General features: G+C 38.0%; 1 protein-coding gene across 8 annotated transcripts in view; it reads right to left on the bottom strand.

The window, feature by feature from the left end:
- Positions 1-16,569, bottom strand: part of RERE (arginine-glutamic acid dipeptide repeats) — a 257,381-nt gene that overhangs the window by 92,192 nt on the left and 148,620 nt on the right. For all 8 annotated transcript variants that reach the window (XM_069782594.1, XM_069782595.1, XM_069782588.1 and 5 more), the window contains 3 exons: positions 10,284-10,332; positions 6,453-6,577; positions 5,470-5,569 (listed from right to left, as the gene is read on the bottom strand). In XM_069782594.1, the coding sequence (XP_069638695.1) occupies positions 5,470-5,569; positions 6,453-6,577; positions 10,284-10,332 (274 nt within the window). The remainder of the gene's footprint in view (positions 1-5,469; positions 5,570-6,452; positions 6,578-10,283; positions 10,333-16,569) is intronic.

Here is a 16,569-nt window from a genome sequence, read left to right as displayed (position 1 = left end):
GAACAAAACAGTGTGTCAGATGCTTGCACTTGCAAATAAAGAATGCTAAACAAAATAAGGTAGTTATTCAAACTAGCCTGACATGTAAAGGGAATGAATTCTAAGGTTTTTCGATTCATTTCCAAATCTCAATTAGCTTGGGACAAAAAAAAAAAAAAACCAAAACAAAACAAAACAACCAAAAAACCAACCACCAAACAAAAAACCAAACCAAACGCAACAAAACAACCCCACCAAACCAAAAAACCCCTACCCACAACTGGCTGATTAAGTCCTTGTCGTGGTTTAACCCCAGCCAGCAACTAAGCACCACGCAGCCACTCAGTCACTTCCCCTGCTCCCAGTGGGATGGGGGTGAGAATAGGGGGGAAAAAAGTAAAACTTGTGGGTTGAGAAAAGAACAGTTTAATAGAACAGAAAGGAAGAATATTATAATAATAATGAAGTGACAATAATAATGATAAAAGAATCGGAATATACAAAACAAGCGATGCACAATGCAATTGCTCACCACTCACCAACCAATGCCCGGTTCGTTCCCAAGCTGCAATCCCCCCAAGGCCAAATCCCCCCAGTTTATATACTGGGCATGATGTCCCATGGTATGGAATATCCCTTTGGCCAGTTTGGGTCAGCTGCCCTGGATGTGTCCCCTCCCAGCTTCTTGTGCCCCTCCAGCCTCCTTGCTGGCTGGGCATGAAAAGCTGAAAAATCCTTGACTTAGTCTAAGCACTACTTAGCAACAACTGAAAACATCAGTGTGTTATCAACATTCTTCTCATACTAAATCCAAAACATAGCTCTATACCAGCTACAAGGAAGAAAATTAACTCTTTCCCAGCTGAAACCAGGACAGTCCTGGCTCTCCTGCATTATCTTCTTCCTAAGGCTCTCCACAGGTATCTTGTAAATATAGTGTTTTGAGGGGCTTTTTGATGGTATTCTAATTATTAAAAAGTGATGCATATCCACACTCAAAGCCCAAAAGTGCTAAAAAGGCAAAGCGCATTACTACCGAGTATTAATTATCAAACTTTCACATCAACCATGCTGGCTCTCAAAATGCAATAATGTTGTCCACAGTGACCCAAAACAAGGTTTGGGAGTAACTCAAATTAGCATTTCCATTCCACTCGTAAGGAAGAGTTTTGCCTCAAAGCAATGTGGTTCTCTAGATCACAAGACAGGAGGAACTGGGTAGCTATAAAAAAATTAAAACGTTTCTATCATTTACCATTTCACGAATAAAAATGGCTTCACGGATTATGGTTCAATTATGAACCTGGAAAAATAAAAATGTACTGAATATTCATGTTTTCGTTTTACATGACTAATATTTTAATGTCTAATGCAAACGACTTTTGTTCATGAATATTTAAACAAAGCACAAAAACCAGCTAGCTTTAGAAAGTCAGCCAAATTCAGCTAACTGTTCTATGGTGGTGTAACGAAAAAGACCCTCTCATCTAAAAATATCACGGTGAAAGAATTTCAGGAACTAATATGTCCTCCTCCATACCTCTCAGTACGACAGCCAGCACTCATCAGGAGGGCAACGAACTCCAAATGAAAACTTTATTTCCTTCCTAAGGGTTACAATGACAAATGTGGCCCAAATCCCAATAGCCAAACAAAGGAACAGGAGTTTAAATTTACCTGGAACATTAAGTGAATAATCATTTCAATGAGCTGATATATATGTTGCACTGTGCTTTCCATGATCTTCATTTCTATCTGGTATAATTAACAATAAATCATTCTGGGGGCTACAGCATCTGTTATTACATAAATAAAACACTAGCAAAAGGAGCTTGTCAAGACTGATTTATATGAAGTGCTGCTCTGAAGTTTATTGGATTTCCATAATAAGAAATCATACCATATCTTTTTTTTTTTACATTAATCTTCTCGGTTGCGTATGATAATTTCTAAACAAAAACACAACTTAATGCAGGGTAAGATTCTCAAAAATAATTTATCAGATAAATCTGATATGATTTAAATAGATGGGAAACAAAGATAGTAAAGGCACCATTTTGTCAGGACAACAAATTACCTACCTAAACTGTTTTAAGTTAGTCAAAAAAGTAGGATCTCGGAAGTAAGTCAAAGTTTCTTAAGATATCCCACCTGACAGAACTATTATTCATAACAAAACACTTTTCTAGAAAAACGCAAAGTGAACAAGGAAAGTATTTTCACTGGTTTCTAAAAATTGCAATGAACAGTATTAGTACACAGAGTAGATTTTTGAAGCATGAATAAATCAAACATCACAGAAGCCTAAGGACCTTTGAAGAGTCACTATGGTCAAACCTCGCAGATTGTATTTTCTTGGAAATACAACAGCCCATGTTCAGGCAGACTATTTAATGGGCACTATACCGTGTCAATATAGCGTTGAAAACTAGCCTAGAGAAGAACAGAGGACCTGCACCACAACACCTACAAAAGAGAAACTTCAGCAAAGCTGAAGTTAACAAGACGATTACAAGAACACCACAGGGTGAGTCTTACTGCTATACATTACGATGTCATATTAAGGGGAAGGGGAAGTCACAACAACAGCAGTCAAAAATATCACACACAGACAAACAAGATTCTTAAGACGATAAATTCAGAGTTTGTATAGTGCTTTTATTTCAGAAGTGTGAAACCCTCCCCCATTCAGAAAATGAATCAGCAGCGATTTTCTAAAATAGATGTGCACTAGAAATACAAAGAGAAAAGCATCCGAAGAACACAAACACAGTATTTTGGGACTAATCGAAGTCTCAGAAGCAAGAAGACTACAAGTGCAACTACAGGCTCCTTAGAGTCCCAAGTGATTAAAGGGGGTAATTAAAGTAGATAGCAAAGCAGTGAAGGTAAATGAATTTTCTGCATTAGTCTTATTGTAGATGACAAGGGGAAAGAAATTCCAATTTCAAAAGCCCTTTGATAATTATTGGCCTTAACAGATTTGAGGCTCCAAGAAGGATCTTAGAGAACAATGTAGAAAACTCTGGAGTGGTAAGCCACCAGAATCAGATGGCACCCGTCCCAAGAGAAAGGAAGGAAATAAAATGTAAAACAAGTAAGAAACTGAAGTCGATGTGCAATACAGACTTAACTGCAATTCTTATCAAACAGTATAAAAATCTTGAACACAACGGCTATCTTTAGGAAAGCAACCAAAGGACTAAGATTTACATATTCACCTCAGTTCTGAAGCGCACTGTGAAGCGCTGAGAAATAACACTTGACTTTGCAGATGCAAAAGTGAGAACAAGGAAGCATTTAATTTGAGTACAGAATTTGATCTTGGATTTCAGCTGGTTACACATGTGAGTGTATGGACTATATTTAAACAATTTTGCAGAATAAGAACGAGAGTTCTGTTGCGGTTTATTTAGTAAGTATTACTGGGGCACATTTTAGATCTTAATCCTATTTTACTCCTGCCTGTTGCAGGAAACAGATCAAAAATTGATGCACTCTATGAAACACACATAATCAAATAGAAGCAGAAATAAAAAAACCAATGTAAGTGGTTTTGGTAAGCTAATGTTACATAAGGAACATTCTTCATGTTAAGAACACAGGCATTTTAACTTCAGTGTAGACATCAGGTCACACATACCTTATCATGGACTTGACCAGTTACAAACCATTTCCACAATTTATACAGATTGAGCTTCTTTTTAAACATTCTGAAGTATTTAAAAGCTTCATGTAATGAGATGCTTTACTGACAGTAAAGAATCAGTTAAACATATTTAATGTGATTAATTTGATAGTCAGTTCCACTCACTAATAAAACAACCAAGCAACGATACACTTAGGATACGTCCTCTAAACAAACAGATCATCTGTTCTCTGTTGCAGTGATTATCACTCAGTTTCTGATGTGTATCACAACCATCTACAAGCTTTTAGGAATTTTATAAATAAATGGTTAAAAATCATGCAACTGTAAATAATTAAAATACAGCAAGCAGAGGCAGACATAATATTGTTGTCATTAGGTGATACTTAACATTAGCCAACTTGCAGGAGTACAACATACTAAGTTGTTTTTTGTTGGTATCGCTAGTTTTATTTCTACTCAATGAAAACAAATTACTTGAGCCTCAAGCATTGTGAACAAAGAACGTATGAGTCACTGTAGATAGTTACACAGTGCTGGACACTGAGGCAGAATATGCTTAAAACTACTTTTAGGAAAAGAGATCTTTAAAAATGAAATCTGAAGCTACACACTGCATCCTCCCTTGGCAGTTTCACAAAAACCATGCTGAACTGAGGTTGCTCCCAGCTTCCAGTCCTACCAGCTGTCCATGGGGTCTGTACATTTCTGTTGTGATTGCCCCTAAAACATCTTACAGATTTAGCTAGAAACTCATTCAGCAAAGAGTACATCCTATCCTTTCCACAGCTTTCACAAGCGCTTGTGATGAGAACGTAGCCAATAACCATGAAAATGACAGGACAGAACTCAACTGTTCAGATATCCAAGATACATTTTATGGATAAAAGGCGACATAAAAAAAGAGGAAGAATGAAAATTGTTTATCGGTAGAGTCAGCAGATCTGTCTATGTGTTTCTTCAGAATAACACATGACCAGTTACACATAATTGCTTTTATTATATTTCAGGAAGGAAACAATGAAGACACACAAGGGTCATCTTAGAGTCATTACCACCACAGTTCTCCAAAAGCCACAGATAGGGCACTGGGGAAACAAACAACTATAGATTTCACTAAGTTAACAAAACATATGGTACGACAGACAAGTTTTTTCAGCTTGATCTTAAAAAAAAGATTTCATGTATCATGATATACTGATGTTAGTGCCTCCCACTGGCCCCGAAACAGTTAATAGTTGTGGCTGCACTGAAACTGTGCTAGCATCTCAATACTCACATCTATGTAACTACTCAGTAATGCTTTATTTACACACATTATGTTTATGCAAGAGGCGATTGGACATACATGCATCCAAATATAAATGATAACAAAGACTGGATCGTGAGTGGGACAAATTCCAGGCAGTCATTACCACATACGTGACACTGTACATCTCATGGTGTTATGAATGAATTTTCCTTCTAGGAAATAACTGTTGTTTTCCTACAGCTAGAAGCTAGCTGGACTGAATAAAAGGACCAATAGCCAGGTCAGGTGGCAGCTGAATAAGTAACAATTCCAGCTGGTGTATTTGACCTAGGCAGCTTCCCATACAGAACATTCACTAGCTGTCATCTTAAAGGCAGCACCCAAAAGTTTCAGTGAAGTTTTGTAGGTTACATTTTTGAAAACTAGCTGGTGTTTGAAAGGAAGTTTTGATATCCTAGGCTACTATCATACTTATATTGTGATCCCAAATTCTATTTTACCTGCTAAATATTTTATGCACTATATGCTTTAAGTAGTCCAGAAATAAATGGAAAGACTGTTCTTCCCTACAGTAGTTCTATATACTTACTGTATTGAGTGCATTAAGTGTAGTGTCATCACGGGAAGCTGCAACACAACCATCTTCTGTGGATCCTCCATCACACATGCCTGCAAAAGCTGCCATGCTCCTTTATAGTTTGAGGGGAAAAAAGTTTAAGTTCTTCAGCTACTGTTTGATGCACACATCATGCAATACACAAATAGTATATTTACACCTTAAATTACAAATTTCAGGGCCTTGCGATACTGTGGAAACAAGTAAAATAAGGCACCACAAACACTGCTATTTGTTATGCAAACCTGAGTCACCTCAGCATATAGAATAATTAATTCAAAATTTAAATCCAATCTAATTGGATTTCATCAATTTAAAAAATCTGCACTGCAGTAGTACCAAAGCCCGATCAGGATTATGGAAGATATCACCTCCATATATGAGGACAGAGTCTCACCAGAGACAGCAAACCTGTTGTCATCTTAGTTTCATCAGGTTAGAAAACTAACCTAAACTGCAGATTCCCCACATCTCTGAATTCTTGCAAACTACAAGTGATTTACTCACACTCTGAATTATTATGAGGCCCACCAGTGCATCTGATTCATCTACCAGGCATACCAGAGATCTGTATGAAACTGAAATGCAAACTGGAGCTCATTCAAAAAACATTTAGTCTCTGAAGAAATCCTGTGCTATCATGGCTATTCCACTCAGAGCAGTTACTTCCCTTGTCACATGGTACACATCCAACGCTCTTTCTATCGTGCTAGCACAGGCTGCTGGCTGTGCATTTTAAATCCAAAAGCCTCAGCCAATGGAAAGACTCTGTGTTAGCCCAACATCAAATCAGAGCATTCTTGTCAAGAACTAAACATTTCAGGTTATCCGGTTGACACGCATGCTACACCAAAACAGAATAAAAAGGAGTGACCGTAGCCAACTGCGCATACATGGCACTCCACATTTCCACTACAGCATTCTAAAGACATTGGTAGCATCTTGGCTGAAATTACCTTGCTGCCCTAAGGTACATAAGCAAGTCACAATCATTGACTCCTGGCATCCACACAAGTTCTTCATGCTGTGTCACTGTGTCACCATCTGGGGAAGGAAATGGCTGCAGATCAGGAAGCTTAGCCTGTGGAAAAAAAAAAAAAAAAAAAATGAAGAGTTCATACAGACATTACAGTTGTTAACAATGTTAGGAGGATGCACAAGTGTTTATTAATAACAAAGGTTGTAAATTCTCTGGAATATTATGATCTCATAGATGGAAGATACTCAAACAACAGGTGGTGAAGCTCTTAGATCCGAGTTCCAGAAGTTTGAGGCAAACGGTTCATCAAGCCCCCATCTATTCACTCTATCCAGCATTCCTTCTTTTTGAAGGGCAGTTCATTTTCTGACAATTACGCAGCGTTAACACCACCTCTCAGTCCGCCATCAGTGAAGCCCTTCTGTACCTAGACCAAGTGCAAGCATGGCTGCACAAATATTACAGCTTGAAGGTAAACCATTTTGTACTGCATATGTAAGTTCTCTGTTGTATAGGAGTCAAACATTGTTGGACAATTTACCCTCAAAGAGACAGTTAGTTTTCATTTGTCAAAAGGATGCTGTTACAACTCCTGCTTGCCAGGCTAAAACATACTTCTATAACATACTAATATGAAAGAAGGCAAGGATGTGGCTACCATATGTGTACCATTTTAAATCAGTAAAAAACCCTACACCTTTGACACTAAGTTTAAAATTAAGTCCTCAGTAAATCATTCAAACTCTGAAGAGAAACAAAGAAATTTCCTGAAAGTGAGATAGCTCAGTGAAATGAACTCTGCCACTAAATAAGTATTACACTGTATCCAGAGACCCAATTAGCATCTTTAGTCATCTACTGCTATGGGATGAGATAGCCGAGAGTCTCTTCAAAAACAGCTTTTAAGCCCTATAATTACCTCCTATACTTACAACACTAAACATATTTGAGAGGCAACATTTATACATAACCAGTAATTACGAGTCACAGGTTCAGATGTCTTTCATGTTCTGCTCTTTAATCTGTACTTTATTTTACTTCTTGCCTGGGAAAATTGGTATGTCACTGAACTTCTCTTCTGGAAAAGGATAAGCAAGCATTATACCAAGATGAGATTTCTATGAGAGCTATGCATTCTAGCAACCCGGGTGCTTTCACAAATTAATGTTCATCCTGATGTACCCTAGGAACATGCTTAATTACTGGAGTTACTCCTAAGAGGAATTTCCTCTTGAACACCTCTGGTCATTAATTCGTTAGCCAAGAGTTTTCACAGAGCATTTAGTAGAGACCCACTCTCTTCATCCTATGCATGTGAATTTTGAGAACTGCAATTCTACAAAACATTTATCTTCACTTTTGTCCCTACTTCTTATTATGATACAAGCAGTAGTTTGAGGTATCTGTGCACTAAGTATCAAAACAACCCCAACAGTCCTCTAGCATCTGTAACACGCACCATTTAAGGAAAATGAAGGCAACGGATACTCGTCAGAAACCACTACTGGGATCCCAGGGTTGTTTCTGGATTCTGCTACATATACCTTATTCTCAATAAGGTGGGTGGAGGAAAGTGTATCCATACCCCGCGTTAACAAATCTCAATGTGTAGGGGAGACTATTTTTGTACTTTCCGCAGAATGAATCAGACTACAGAATGGAAAGTGGCAAATATCATCTTCGATCTGACTTCCTACTGCGGCGTACAATCAACCATTCATATATCTTAAGATTATACCTTATACTGATTAACAGGATGCGAGTATATCCTCCTAGCGATGACATTTGTCAGAAACATAGATGCTCAGCAAATGAGTGAAATAACAATGGAGGTTTAAAACATTAAGCAAGCAAAGATTAACAGTATACTAAATCAGCGGACCATCTTCCTACTTGTTTTTCCATCCATAAATGTATCTGGTAATTATACCTTATAGCACAGGTGACTAATACCTGCCAAAATATTAAATGACAATTTGAGATGAAAGTTGTTTTGAAGGTATCATTTACAGCACTCTTATGACTAGTGAAAAGAATACTACAGGTTTAATTGCCAAGGACTTCTTTCCTCTAAATGCAAAACATCCTTAAGAATGTTACATAGGTTCCATAAATGTTTACTTTCGCTAGTTATTAAACAAGATTTTTAAGAGTCTGAATAAATATTCATCACTTGGATGCAAGAAATCCAGCGCTTGGACACTACAAAGTCAATCCCACAGGTAAAGGAGAGCACTCAGTTCCTCATGATACATCTTGCCTTGTAAACCAGAGTCAGTTTATGTTAATGCTCTTTAAGAACAAATTATTTTCAATGCTTACGAAGGATTTCCCTCAAATTAGAGCTAACATACCAGGAACAAACTAACATCTGGAGTCTTAACCTTATTCTGCTTCCCAGTGTTTAAAACGCATTCAGCATGCTTTCTCAATTTCTCTTTTAACAATCCAAATGACTTAAGGCACTGGTCTTAAGAACTTACAGTTCTTATTGCTTCTCACAGTCAAACAAACAATACAACTGAGGTCTCCCTATCTTTAAAATGGAAACTTATCCTCTCCACAGCATCAGAAAGTGAGAAGAAAGCCTGCATAAAAACTTCCTGGAAAATACAAGTTAAATACTATAACACGACTTGTGTAGACTATGGACAAAGAGGATACTTCAATAATTGTCCAGAATTACCGTGCCTCCTAGATAAAAATTTAAACTGCTTTGTATGAAAATTATGGAGGTAAAAAAGGCGAGGACCAGCTAACCTCTTGAATGGCAGGGGGAGAGTGTGTTGGTGATGTTGACACATGGCAACACAGGAGGGTATTTAGAAAGAGGTCTATCCCTAACAGCTGCCAAAACTGCTCCAACTATAAACACTAATTTCATTTTTAAGACAACTGTTGCATTACTAAATACACAACGTCCCCCCCTGACTTTTATGCTGAAGTTCCACAGTTGGCCAAACTGATTTAAGATACAAAAATAAGAAGAGAATGTGTGCAGACTTCAAGCATAAACACAAGTCAATGAGGAAATGCAAAGCCACAGACATGACACCAGACAGAGCACGCTCAGAGACAAACATAAAAGGGAAAGCAGGTTTACAGTGAATTCTGCATTAATGACAACTACATTAACAGACATGCTTAAAAGCACTGTATCCTGTGTTTAAAGATGAATACATACATAAATACCTATATCTCAACACACTTGCTGTACAGGAAAGAAACCTTTCTCAGATTTAAAGTTCCCCCATCCTTCTAATTTTGTAGTGCTGTTCTTGGAAAACTGCTGTCTTTTTTTAATCACTTCTAATAGAATTCCATTTTGTTTAAATTAATGAAAAGGACTGTTATAGGCAACATACTATCAACTTGACAATGTTACTATGCAAATTAAAATTAAAAGATCTACTTTCAATATAACTGGAAAACACCACCAAATCATTTTTTTTATAGTCTATTAAAAACATCGCTTGGTGAAAGCCAGCTGAGAATGCGTTCATTTTTAACTCCGCAATGTGCCCAATAATAGCTGAGATTCTTCCTTCATTTCCAGTGGTTATTCATATTCCTTCAATCTTATTCTAGAATTAACCCAACAGTACTTCTGCTAGTAAAAATCATTAATGTACCAACATTTGACATAGAAAAATCTCATTAACTGAGCTAAGGAATTCTAAAGAACTCATGATGAATCTAAAAAAAACATTGTATTGGAATGTATACAATTTTAAGTAAGCGTCCTCAGAACAGATCAAGTGGCAAAAGCATGCCCTCTGGATATTAGAATACAAACAAAATCCCTTACCTGATGGCTGGGCCCAACTCTGATTTCACCTTGGGTGCTGTTTAGCCTCCTAATTATATAAAGAAAAAAAAAAACAGTAACAAGAAAGAATTACAATTAATGAAGTTCAGGATCATATTCTGTATTTTTTGTCATTGCATTTCCAACGCAAATGGAAAAGAAGCAAAAATAGTACATTATTAAGAAAATAAAAAAGGATGTACTCGGGTGCATCACAGGCCACACTGCAAATGGCAAAAACCAACAGGGCAAGTCTGGAACTTTTAGTCAAGCAGTTGAAGTCAAGAAAGAGGATCAGTGCGATCTGTCCTCACAGCAGCAAGAAAGCATTGGGCAGCTGATAACGGGACACACACCTTACTACTTTTTGATGTTTATGTTTCACGCAATACAGAAGTAGCACTGACTTCTGATCAAAATCCTTTAAAAGCCTCTACAGTTCTCTACAGCTCTGACCTGCTCGATGCTTTAGCCAGTCAACTCAAAAGCCTGCTAGGCAAAAAATCACCTTCCAACAAGCATCTGACTTTTACTAGTACTGTGTTCCTTCAACTGCTTATTTCAACACCAAACCTAAAATAATGCAGAAAACATGCTAAGGACTATGCTACGGATTAATACACAGGAAATACCACATTCCTCACGAACGTCTTTGTGGTCGTTTTCATTTTGAAAGAGAACATATCTTAAAAATATTTGGGACATTAATCTTTGAAGAACAGAGCCTTGCATTACCAGAATTGGCAAAACTAATTCCTCTTCTTCCAGGCAGAGCTCATGGAAAACCATTCAAGTTACTTTGGATCTCACATTCAAAATTATCTAGCTCTTGTTTTAAGAAGTTAAAATTATTATTGCTGCTGTGAATTCATTTGCTCAAATCACATCAGAGAGCATGACACAGAAGCATGGAAAACCTAAAAGGCAATAAAAACATGCCTTGTAACATTTGTAGAAGTGAACTGAATTAAATTCATCCAAAAAGGGCTTCCCTTCTACATAACACACTTGGCCCTCATTTTTTGCACTATTTTGAAAAGTTACGTACATAAAAACCTTTAAGTTCCAAATGAACTGTCCTCCATGTAGTGACAATTATACTCTGAAGGGCTCTGCGCTTCTCCCACCATTCGCTGGAGTTACCAAAACATCACAATATATGGTAGAAGAAAAACTATTTTTTCATGTTGCAGTAGAATTACTCTGGCAAGATTAAAAGTTCAAGGTATGCCAATATAAACCAGAATAACACACCTGACACGACAGAATTTATTTTTCTTCCTAAATTTTGAACAGACTAACAGAGTAAATAAAACTTTATCGCTGCAGAGTGCCCTTTGACCCTTTTCCTTTATTATAATACAAGCAACAAGGCGGCACACAAACAAAACTATTTACTGGAAACACTAATTTCTCAAGGGCTGCATTTGAATCCATGGGACCTCTCTGCTATAATCTCATACCCAACCCTCGTCAAGACCCAGATCACTACAGTCTTTAAAGGCACTTGTGCCTGAACATTGGTATTGGGGATACTGAATGCAGCTACGGTCTGAAAACTGAAATGACTCTCCAAGACTCCTGTAAAAGTGTTAAAGAACACAACCAAATCCAAGGAAATTCAATATCCTTCAGATCAACATTCTTCTTTTCCTATAAATTGTTCTTATTTAAACAGACATCTTTTATTTATATTCTGCATTTTACATTAAAAGGACAACAAAATTCAGAGCTGTTATAAGACAAACTTTGGAATTTAACACTTAAATAACTGCAAGACGTTTAAGTGAGCCTCAACACACTAGCAAGGAAATGCACACACACAAACCTAACACATCACCATCTTTCATCTGGAAACAGCAAATTTGAATCAATCTTGCAATTTGCTGTTACAGGAATAATGACATCATTTTACAAGTAAGCTGCCACCCTGCAGGATTTCTTATTTACCCTGCTGTGTTCACAGGGATCGTAAGCAATGACTGAGAAACAGTTTCCTTTAAACTTCAAAAATTAGGATCACGACTGTAAACTGCTACCCCTGAGCAAAACTAACAATGGATAGCCCAAACCACTAAATACCATTTGAAGTCAAAAAGGTTACTGGAGGGTTGGTTTTTTGGTTGGTTGGGTTTTGGTTGTTTGTTTTTGGGGGTTTTTTTTGACATATCATTTGCATATCTTTATGAACATTTTCACCTCAAAATTTCAAAGTATGTTGCGTATGTGTATTAAGTTAAGCTTCAACTTACTGACCGTTCTGAAATGTTATTCACTGGTGCACAAGAGGGTAAACTACAGCAGTGGATCTGAACAGACCTTAGCCAAGACAACACGACAGGAGAACCTGTCAGTCAGCCATAAACACAAGTCTTGTAATACTCAATCTTATGTCACAACGTCTACGCAATGCTGCCTTCCTTGTAAGCAGATCCACTCTAAAATATGTGCCAAAAGCCCCCTGAAAAGAACGAGAACATATCAAAACGTTCTTCTCCAATGAGTATTTTTGCAAGACATGATCTGACATTGTTCTCTTGTTTTTGGGTTATGCAAAGAAATGACTGAACTAGAAAATAAATTTTATATTTACAACAAAGTTATAAATTAAACACTAGGATACATTTTTTCAGCTATAAGGTGTCAGAATTTTTCCCTGTGAGGAATGAAGGGGAAACTGACAACAGAAAATGCTTATGCTCTTTCTTTATTCCCAGAATTCATTTTAAAGCCATGCACATCTCTACTAGTCAGTGCAAGTCAAACTTAAAACATGTCTGTGCGGTTTCTGCCAGCTACAACACTTCACGCCAGCCAAAGGCCGCACAAGTAGGTTTTGTACTTAAACAGAAAATCGAGCTATTTCCTGTTTAGATAGGAAAAAACAGCACTCCAAATATCCCCCAACTCCCCATTTCTTCAGTTGCATCACACTGAATAGGATAAATAAAGCATTTAAGAATCAAGACTCGTTATAATAGGATGCTGGGGCATCCTCTAAGTTTGCAAAGATAAACCCAAAGTTTTGGATGGGACTTCTGCTCCTACCTATTCATGTGGAGTTAGCTGGGGGAACTCAATGGGGCCATCCAACCACGATTCCTCACGTGAAAATGAAGTGTCGAGAGAAATATTTCTGTGTGCCTTTTCAGCACTCATTTACCATTTCCTGATTATATACATACCCTAAAGGTAAGGACTGGACCGAATTAAGCCGCTGTGCAGGAAGCTCTTTCAGACTGCACCACATCACACTTTTTTTTTTTTTTAAAGGGCACAAAGCTGATCGCTCTGCAAGGGCACACAATCTGTTAAATAATTTTTACTGTTTCCCCGTCCCCAGGAATAGGTTTGCAAATGGAAAGAAAATTCTTGCTACGGAAACTAAAATGCACTGTAGGTTTTTAAGCTAAATTATATTGGTGGAGAGCAATTACAATAATAATGGAATGGCACTCTGTGTTTATTCTATGGGAAAGAAAAAAAGGGGACCCAACACTGTATATGAAATCTGACACAAAAGAAACTGATGTAACAAAGCAGTATCCATAGCAACAACAACTTAATATTTCAGTCCTCTTCAGCTGCAGTGGATTAAATATAATGACAAGATGTTCCCTTTGAAAAGTAACCTGTTGCCATGACAACGTTGTATTCTGCAAAGTAAACAGGGGCTGGTCAGAAAGGAGATGGAAGCCTGCGACTGAATATCAAAAAGGCAAGAAGCTTCTGTAGCAGAGCAGGGCAAAACAAGCACGCTCTAATCCGAGAGCGGCTTGTTCCAAACAGTTCAGAGAGAAGAGAGAGGATGTTCAGTTCAATAAAGCTTTGTCCTTTCAATTCTAAAGCAACAGGGGAGGTTGGAGGTTCAAGGCCAAAAGCAGCACCACTGAGGGAAAACAGTTCAGAGGTGAGGATGAGAAAGGAATAGGAGACAGCACAGAGCGGTGCAGAGCTTTAATTTATCAGCTTTAGAAAGAAGGAAAGAGAGGAAGGAAGGCTGGCAACAACAGTTCCTGCACGATTTCCGACCCAGAAACAAGTTTAACCCTCTGCTTATCTTCTACCTTCTTGTCTATACTGTACGCCAGACTCATACCATTTACGCGAAACCTGGCACAACTGCCAGCCTTTGTCCGTGAAAATAACGCAGCATTGCAATGCAATTAAGGACTGAAGCACGGCAACAAAAACTGCCACAAGACAGAGTCTGAGCTGCAATGAAGTACACCAGATCAGCTTTGAGGGTAACTCGGGTTCAGGACTTGCAACACCAACTGCTATTAGGGTATTGCCAGAGCCACACAGGATTCAAGGCTAGAAACTCGCAGTGTTTGGCAGGATTCAAGGCTAGAAACTCCAGAGTTTGGAGGCAATGGCAAAAGGCATTTGCAGATTTCTGCATAGCACTTCTCCGCACTGTCCTATCTTTGTCCTATCCTTGACAGGAATCCAAGTCAGTTCTTTACCCAGCACATTTAGTGAAGATCTTTGCTAGGAAGCCAGGCTTCTGAAAGAAACTACACAGGCTGTATACTTAAGGTGGACCTTCAAGGCCAGGGATCGTGTGATACGAGGTGGAATCTTTGAAATTGTGATGCTGCTTCTTTCATGTTCTCCTTTTCACTATCAAAGTTCAGCAAGAAACATGCTATGCAGTAATTGCACATTTTTGATACTGACTTACATGCCTGAGACAGGGGTGAGGGAGGTGGTACTACTGCAGTACCACATCGAACCAACTACCTTCTTCATCAGTTCATTTCAGCCAGCAACAGACATGGTTTAATTTCTTTCTGCTGTGGTCACCACACACTCAGTGCTCTCCACCACATACTGCACTTCCACTGGCTTTCTGAAACACCTGCTACTAACCAGAAACAGCTCAGAAAACATGAAAATTAAGGTAACACTACCATTAAGTTTTTTAAAAAAAAACCAAACAAAACCAAAGCACCACAACCCAAACGTCACATATAGGAGAGCGTTCTGTGCTACCCATTTAACCACTCTTGGCATAATCATTCCTGATTCTGTGCACTGAGGTGATCCGTAACTGAACTAGAGGGATGCTTCAACAGAAAAAGGTTTTTAAACCAGCCAAATCACTCAGCCACAGACTACCTCTCAAACGCTCTTTCCGATTCTCTTCAGAGCTCTCCAAAAAGGGTTTTCAAAACCAACCTGCTAAAAACCACTGCCTACTGCAACATATGCATATCACTAATGCAAACTTCACGGTGCAAAAGAAGTTTCAACAATTAAACTAGAAGCACAATCAGTCTAGGTAACTCTCACCATCCCGGAATACCGCCTGTAGGAGGGGACAGAGCTCTCTGAAGTTGAGACCAGAAGGGGTACCAGAACAGTGATTACTATGCATTCAGCCATCACAGGGTAAGGACAGATTGTTAGCTAAGCAAGTGTGCAAAAACAGTTGGAAGAGGTCATTATTGTTATATGACAAAAGAATAAGAGAGGAAAGACACAGCTTAAAGCTAGGATATGCTGGGGTTTGGTTTTTTGTTTTTAATAAGCAATAACAAGCTATAGCACTAAACAATGAATCTTCTGAGATTTGGGTTTATTTATGGAGCCTGGTAAGAAAATGAATGGCTTACTAAATAAAACCAAAACCAGATGAGATATATGCATTATAGGCAGAATAGATTATAAATTGCAATCATACACTTGCACATTGATGTAGCCAAACAGTCACTATTATTGGCAAGATAATCAGTTACATAAATTGAAAGCTTGATACAGTAAGGCAATTCCTAGATACTTGTGATTTCTGCAAAATTAATATAAAACTGAAGTAGCTAGTAATGAGAAAGTCTCAAGAAAAGGTTTTTAAAAAAATCCTTTCATGCAAATGGTCCAATACCCAAGACTTAAAAAAAAAAAAAAAAGCAGCTCTTCAGAGGCAGTTCTAAAAACATCTGGCAAGGATCATTTTGTTCCATCTCTAGAGGGACAAAATGGGAGAGAACAAAATTGCTCCACTCCAACTTCAGCTGGTTAAAAAATTAGTTTATCAGGGCCTCAAAGGGACTGGCATTACATTCAAGAGATCCATTTGGTAGGACACTGTTTCATTTTTTCTGTGCATCTATAAAACAAAATTCAGAACTTCCCTTGCCGTGTTCCTCCCTCATCCGATGCTACGCAGGCTCTGTCTGCAAAGACTTAACTATAAAAAAACAGCTTAACATACATTTGCTCCTCTGCAGCATTAAAGTAGTCAAGATTTCAGCACAGTGATGCAAAATAGACTGCCCACAAA

Source organism: Haliaeetus albicilla, chromosome 4 (genome assembly GCF_947461875.1).
Source record: "Haliaeetus albicilla chromosome 4, bHalAlb1.1, whole genome shotgun sequence".
Classification (NCBI taxonomy): Eukaryota; Metazoa; Chordata; class Aves; order Accipitriformes; family Accipitridae; genus Haliaeetus; species Haliaeetus albicilla.
Note: the sequence above shows the minus strand (reverse complement) of the source record. Positions and strands in the feature narration are given on the sequence as shown.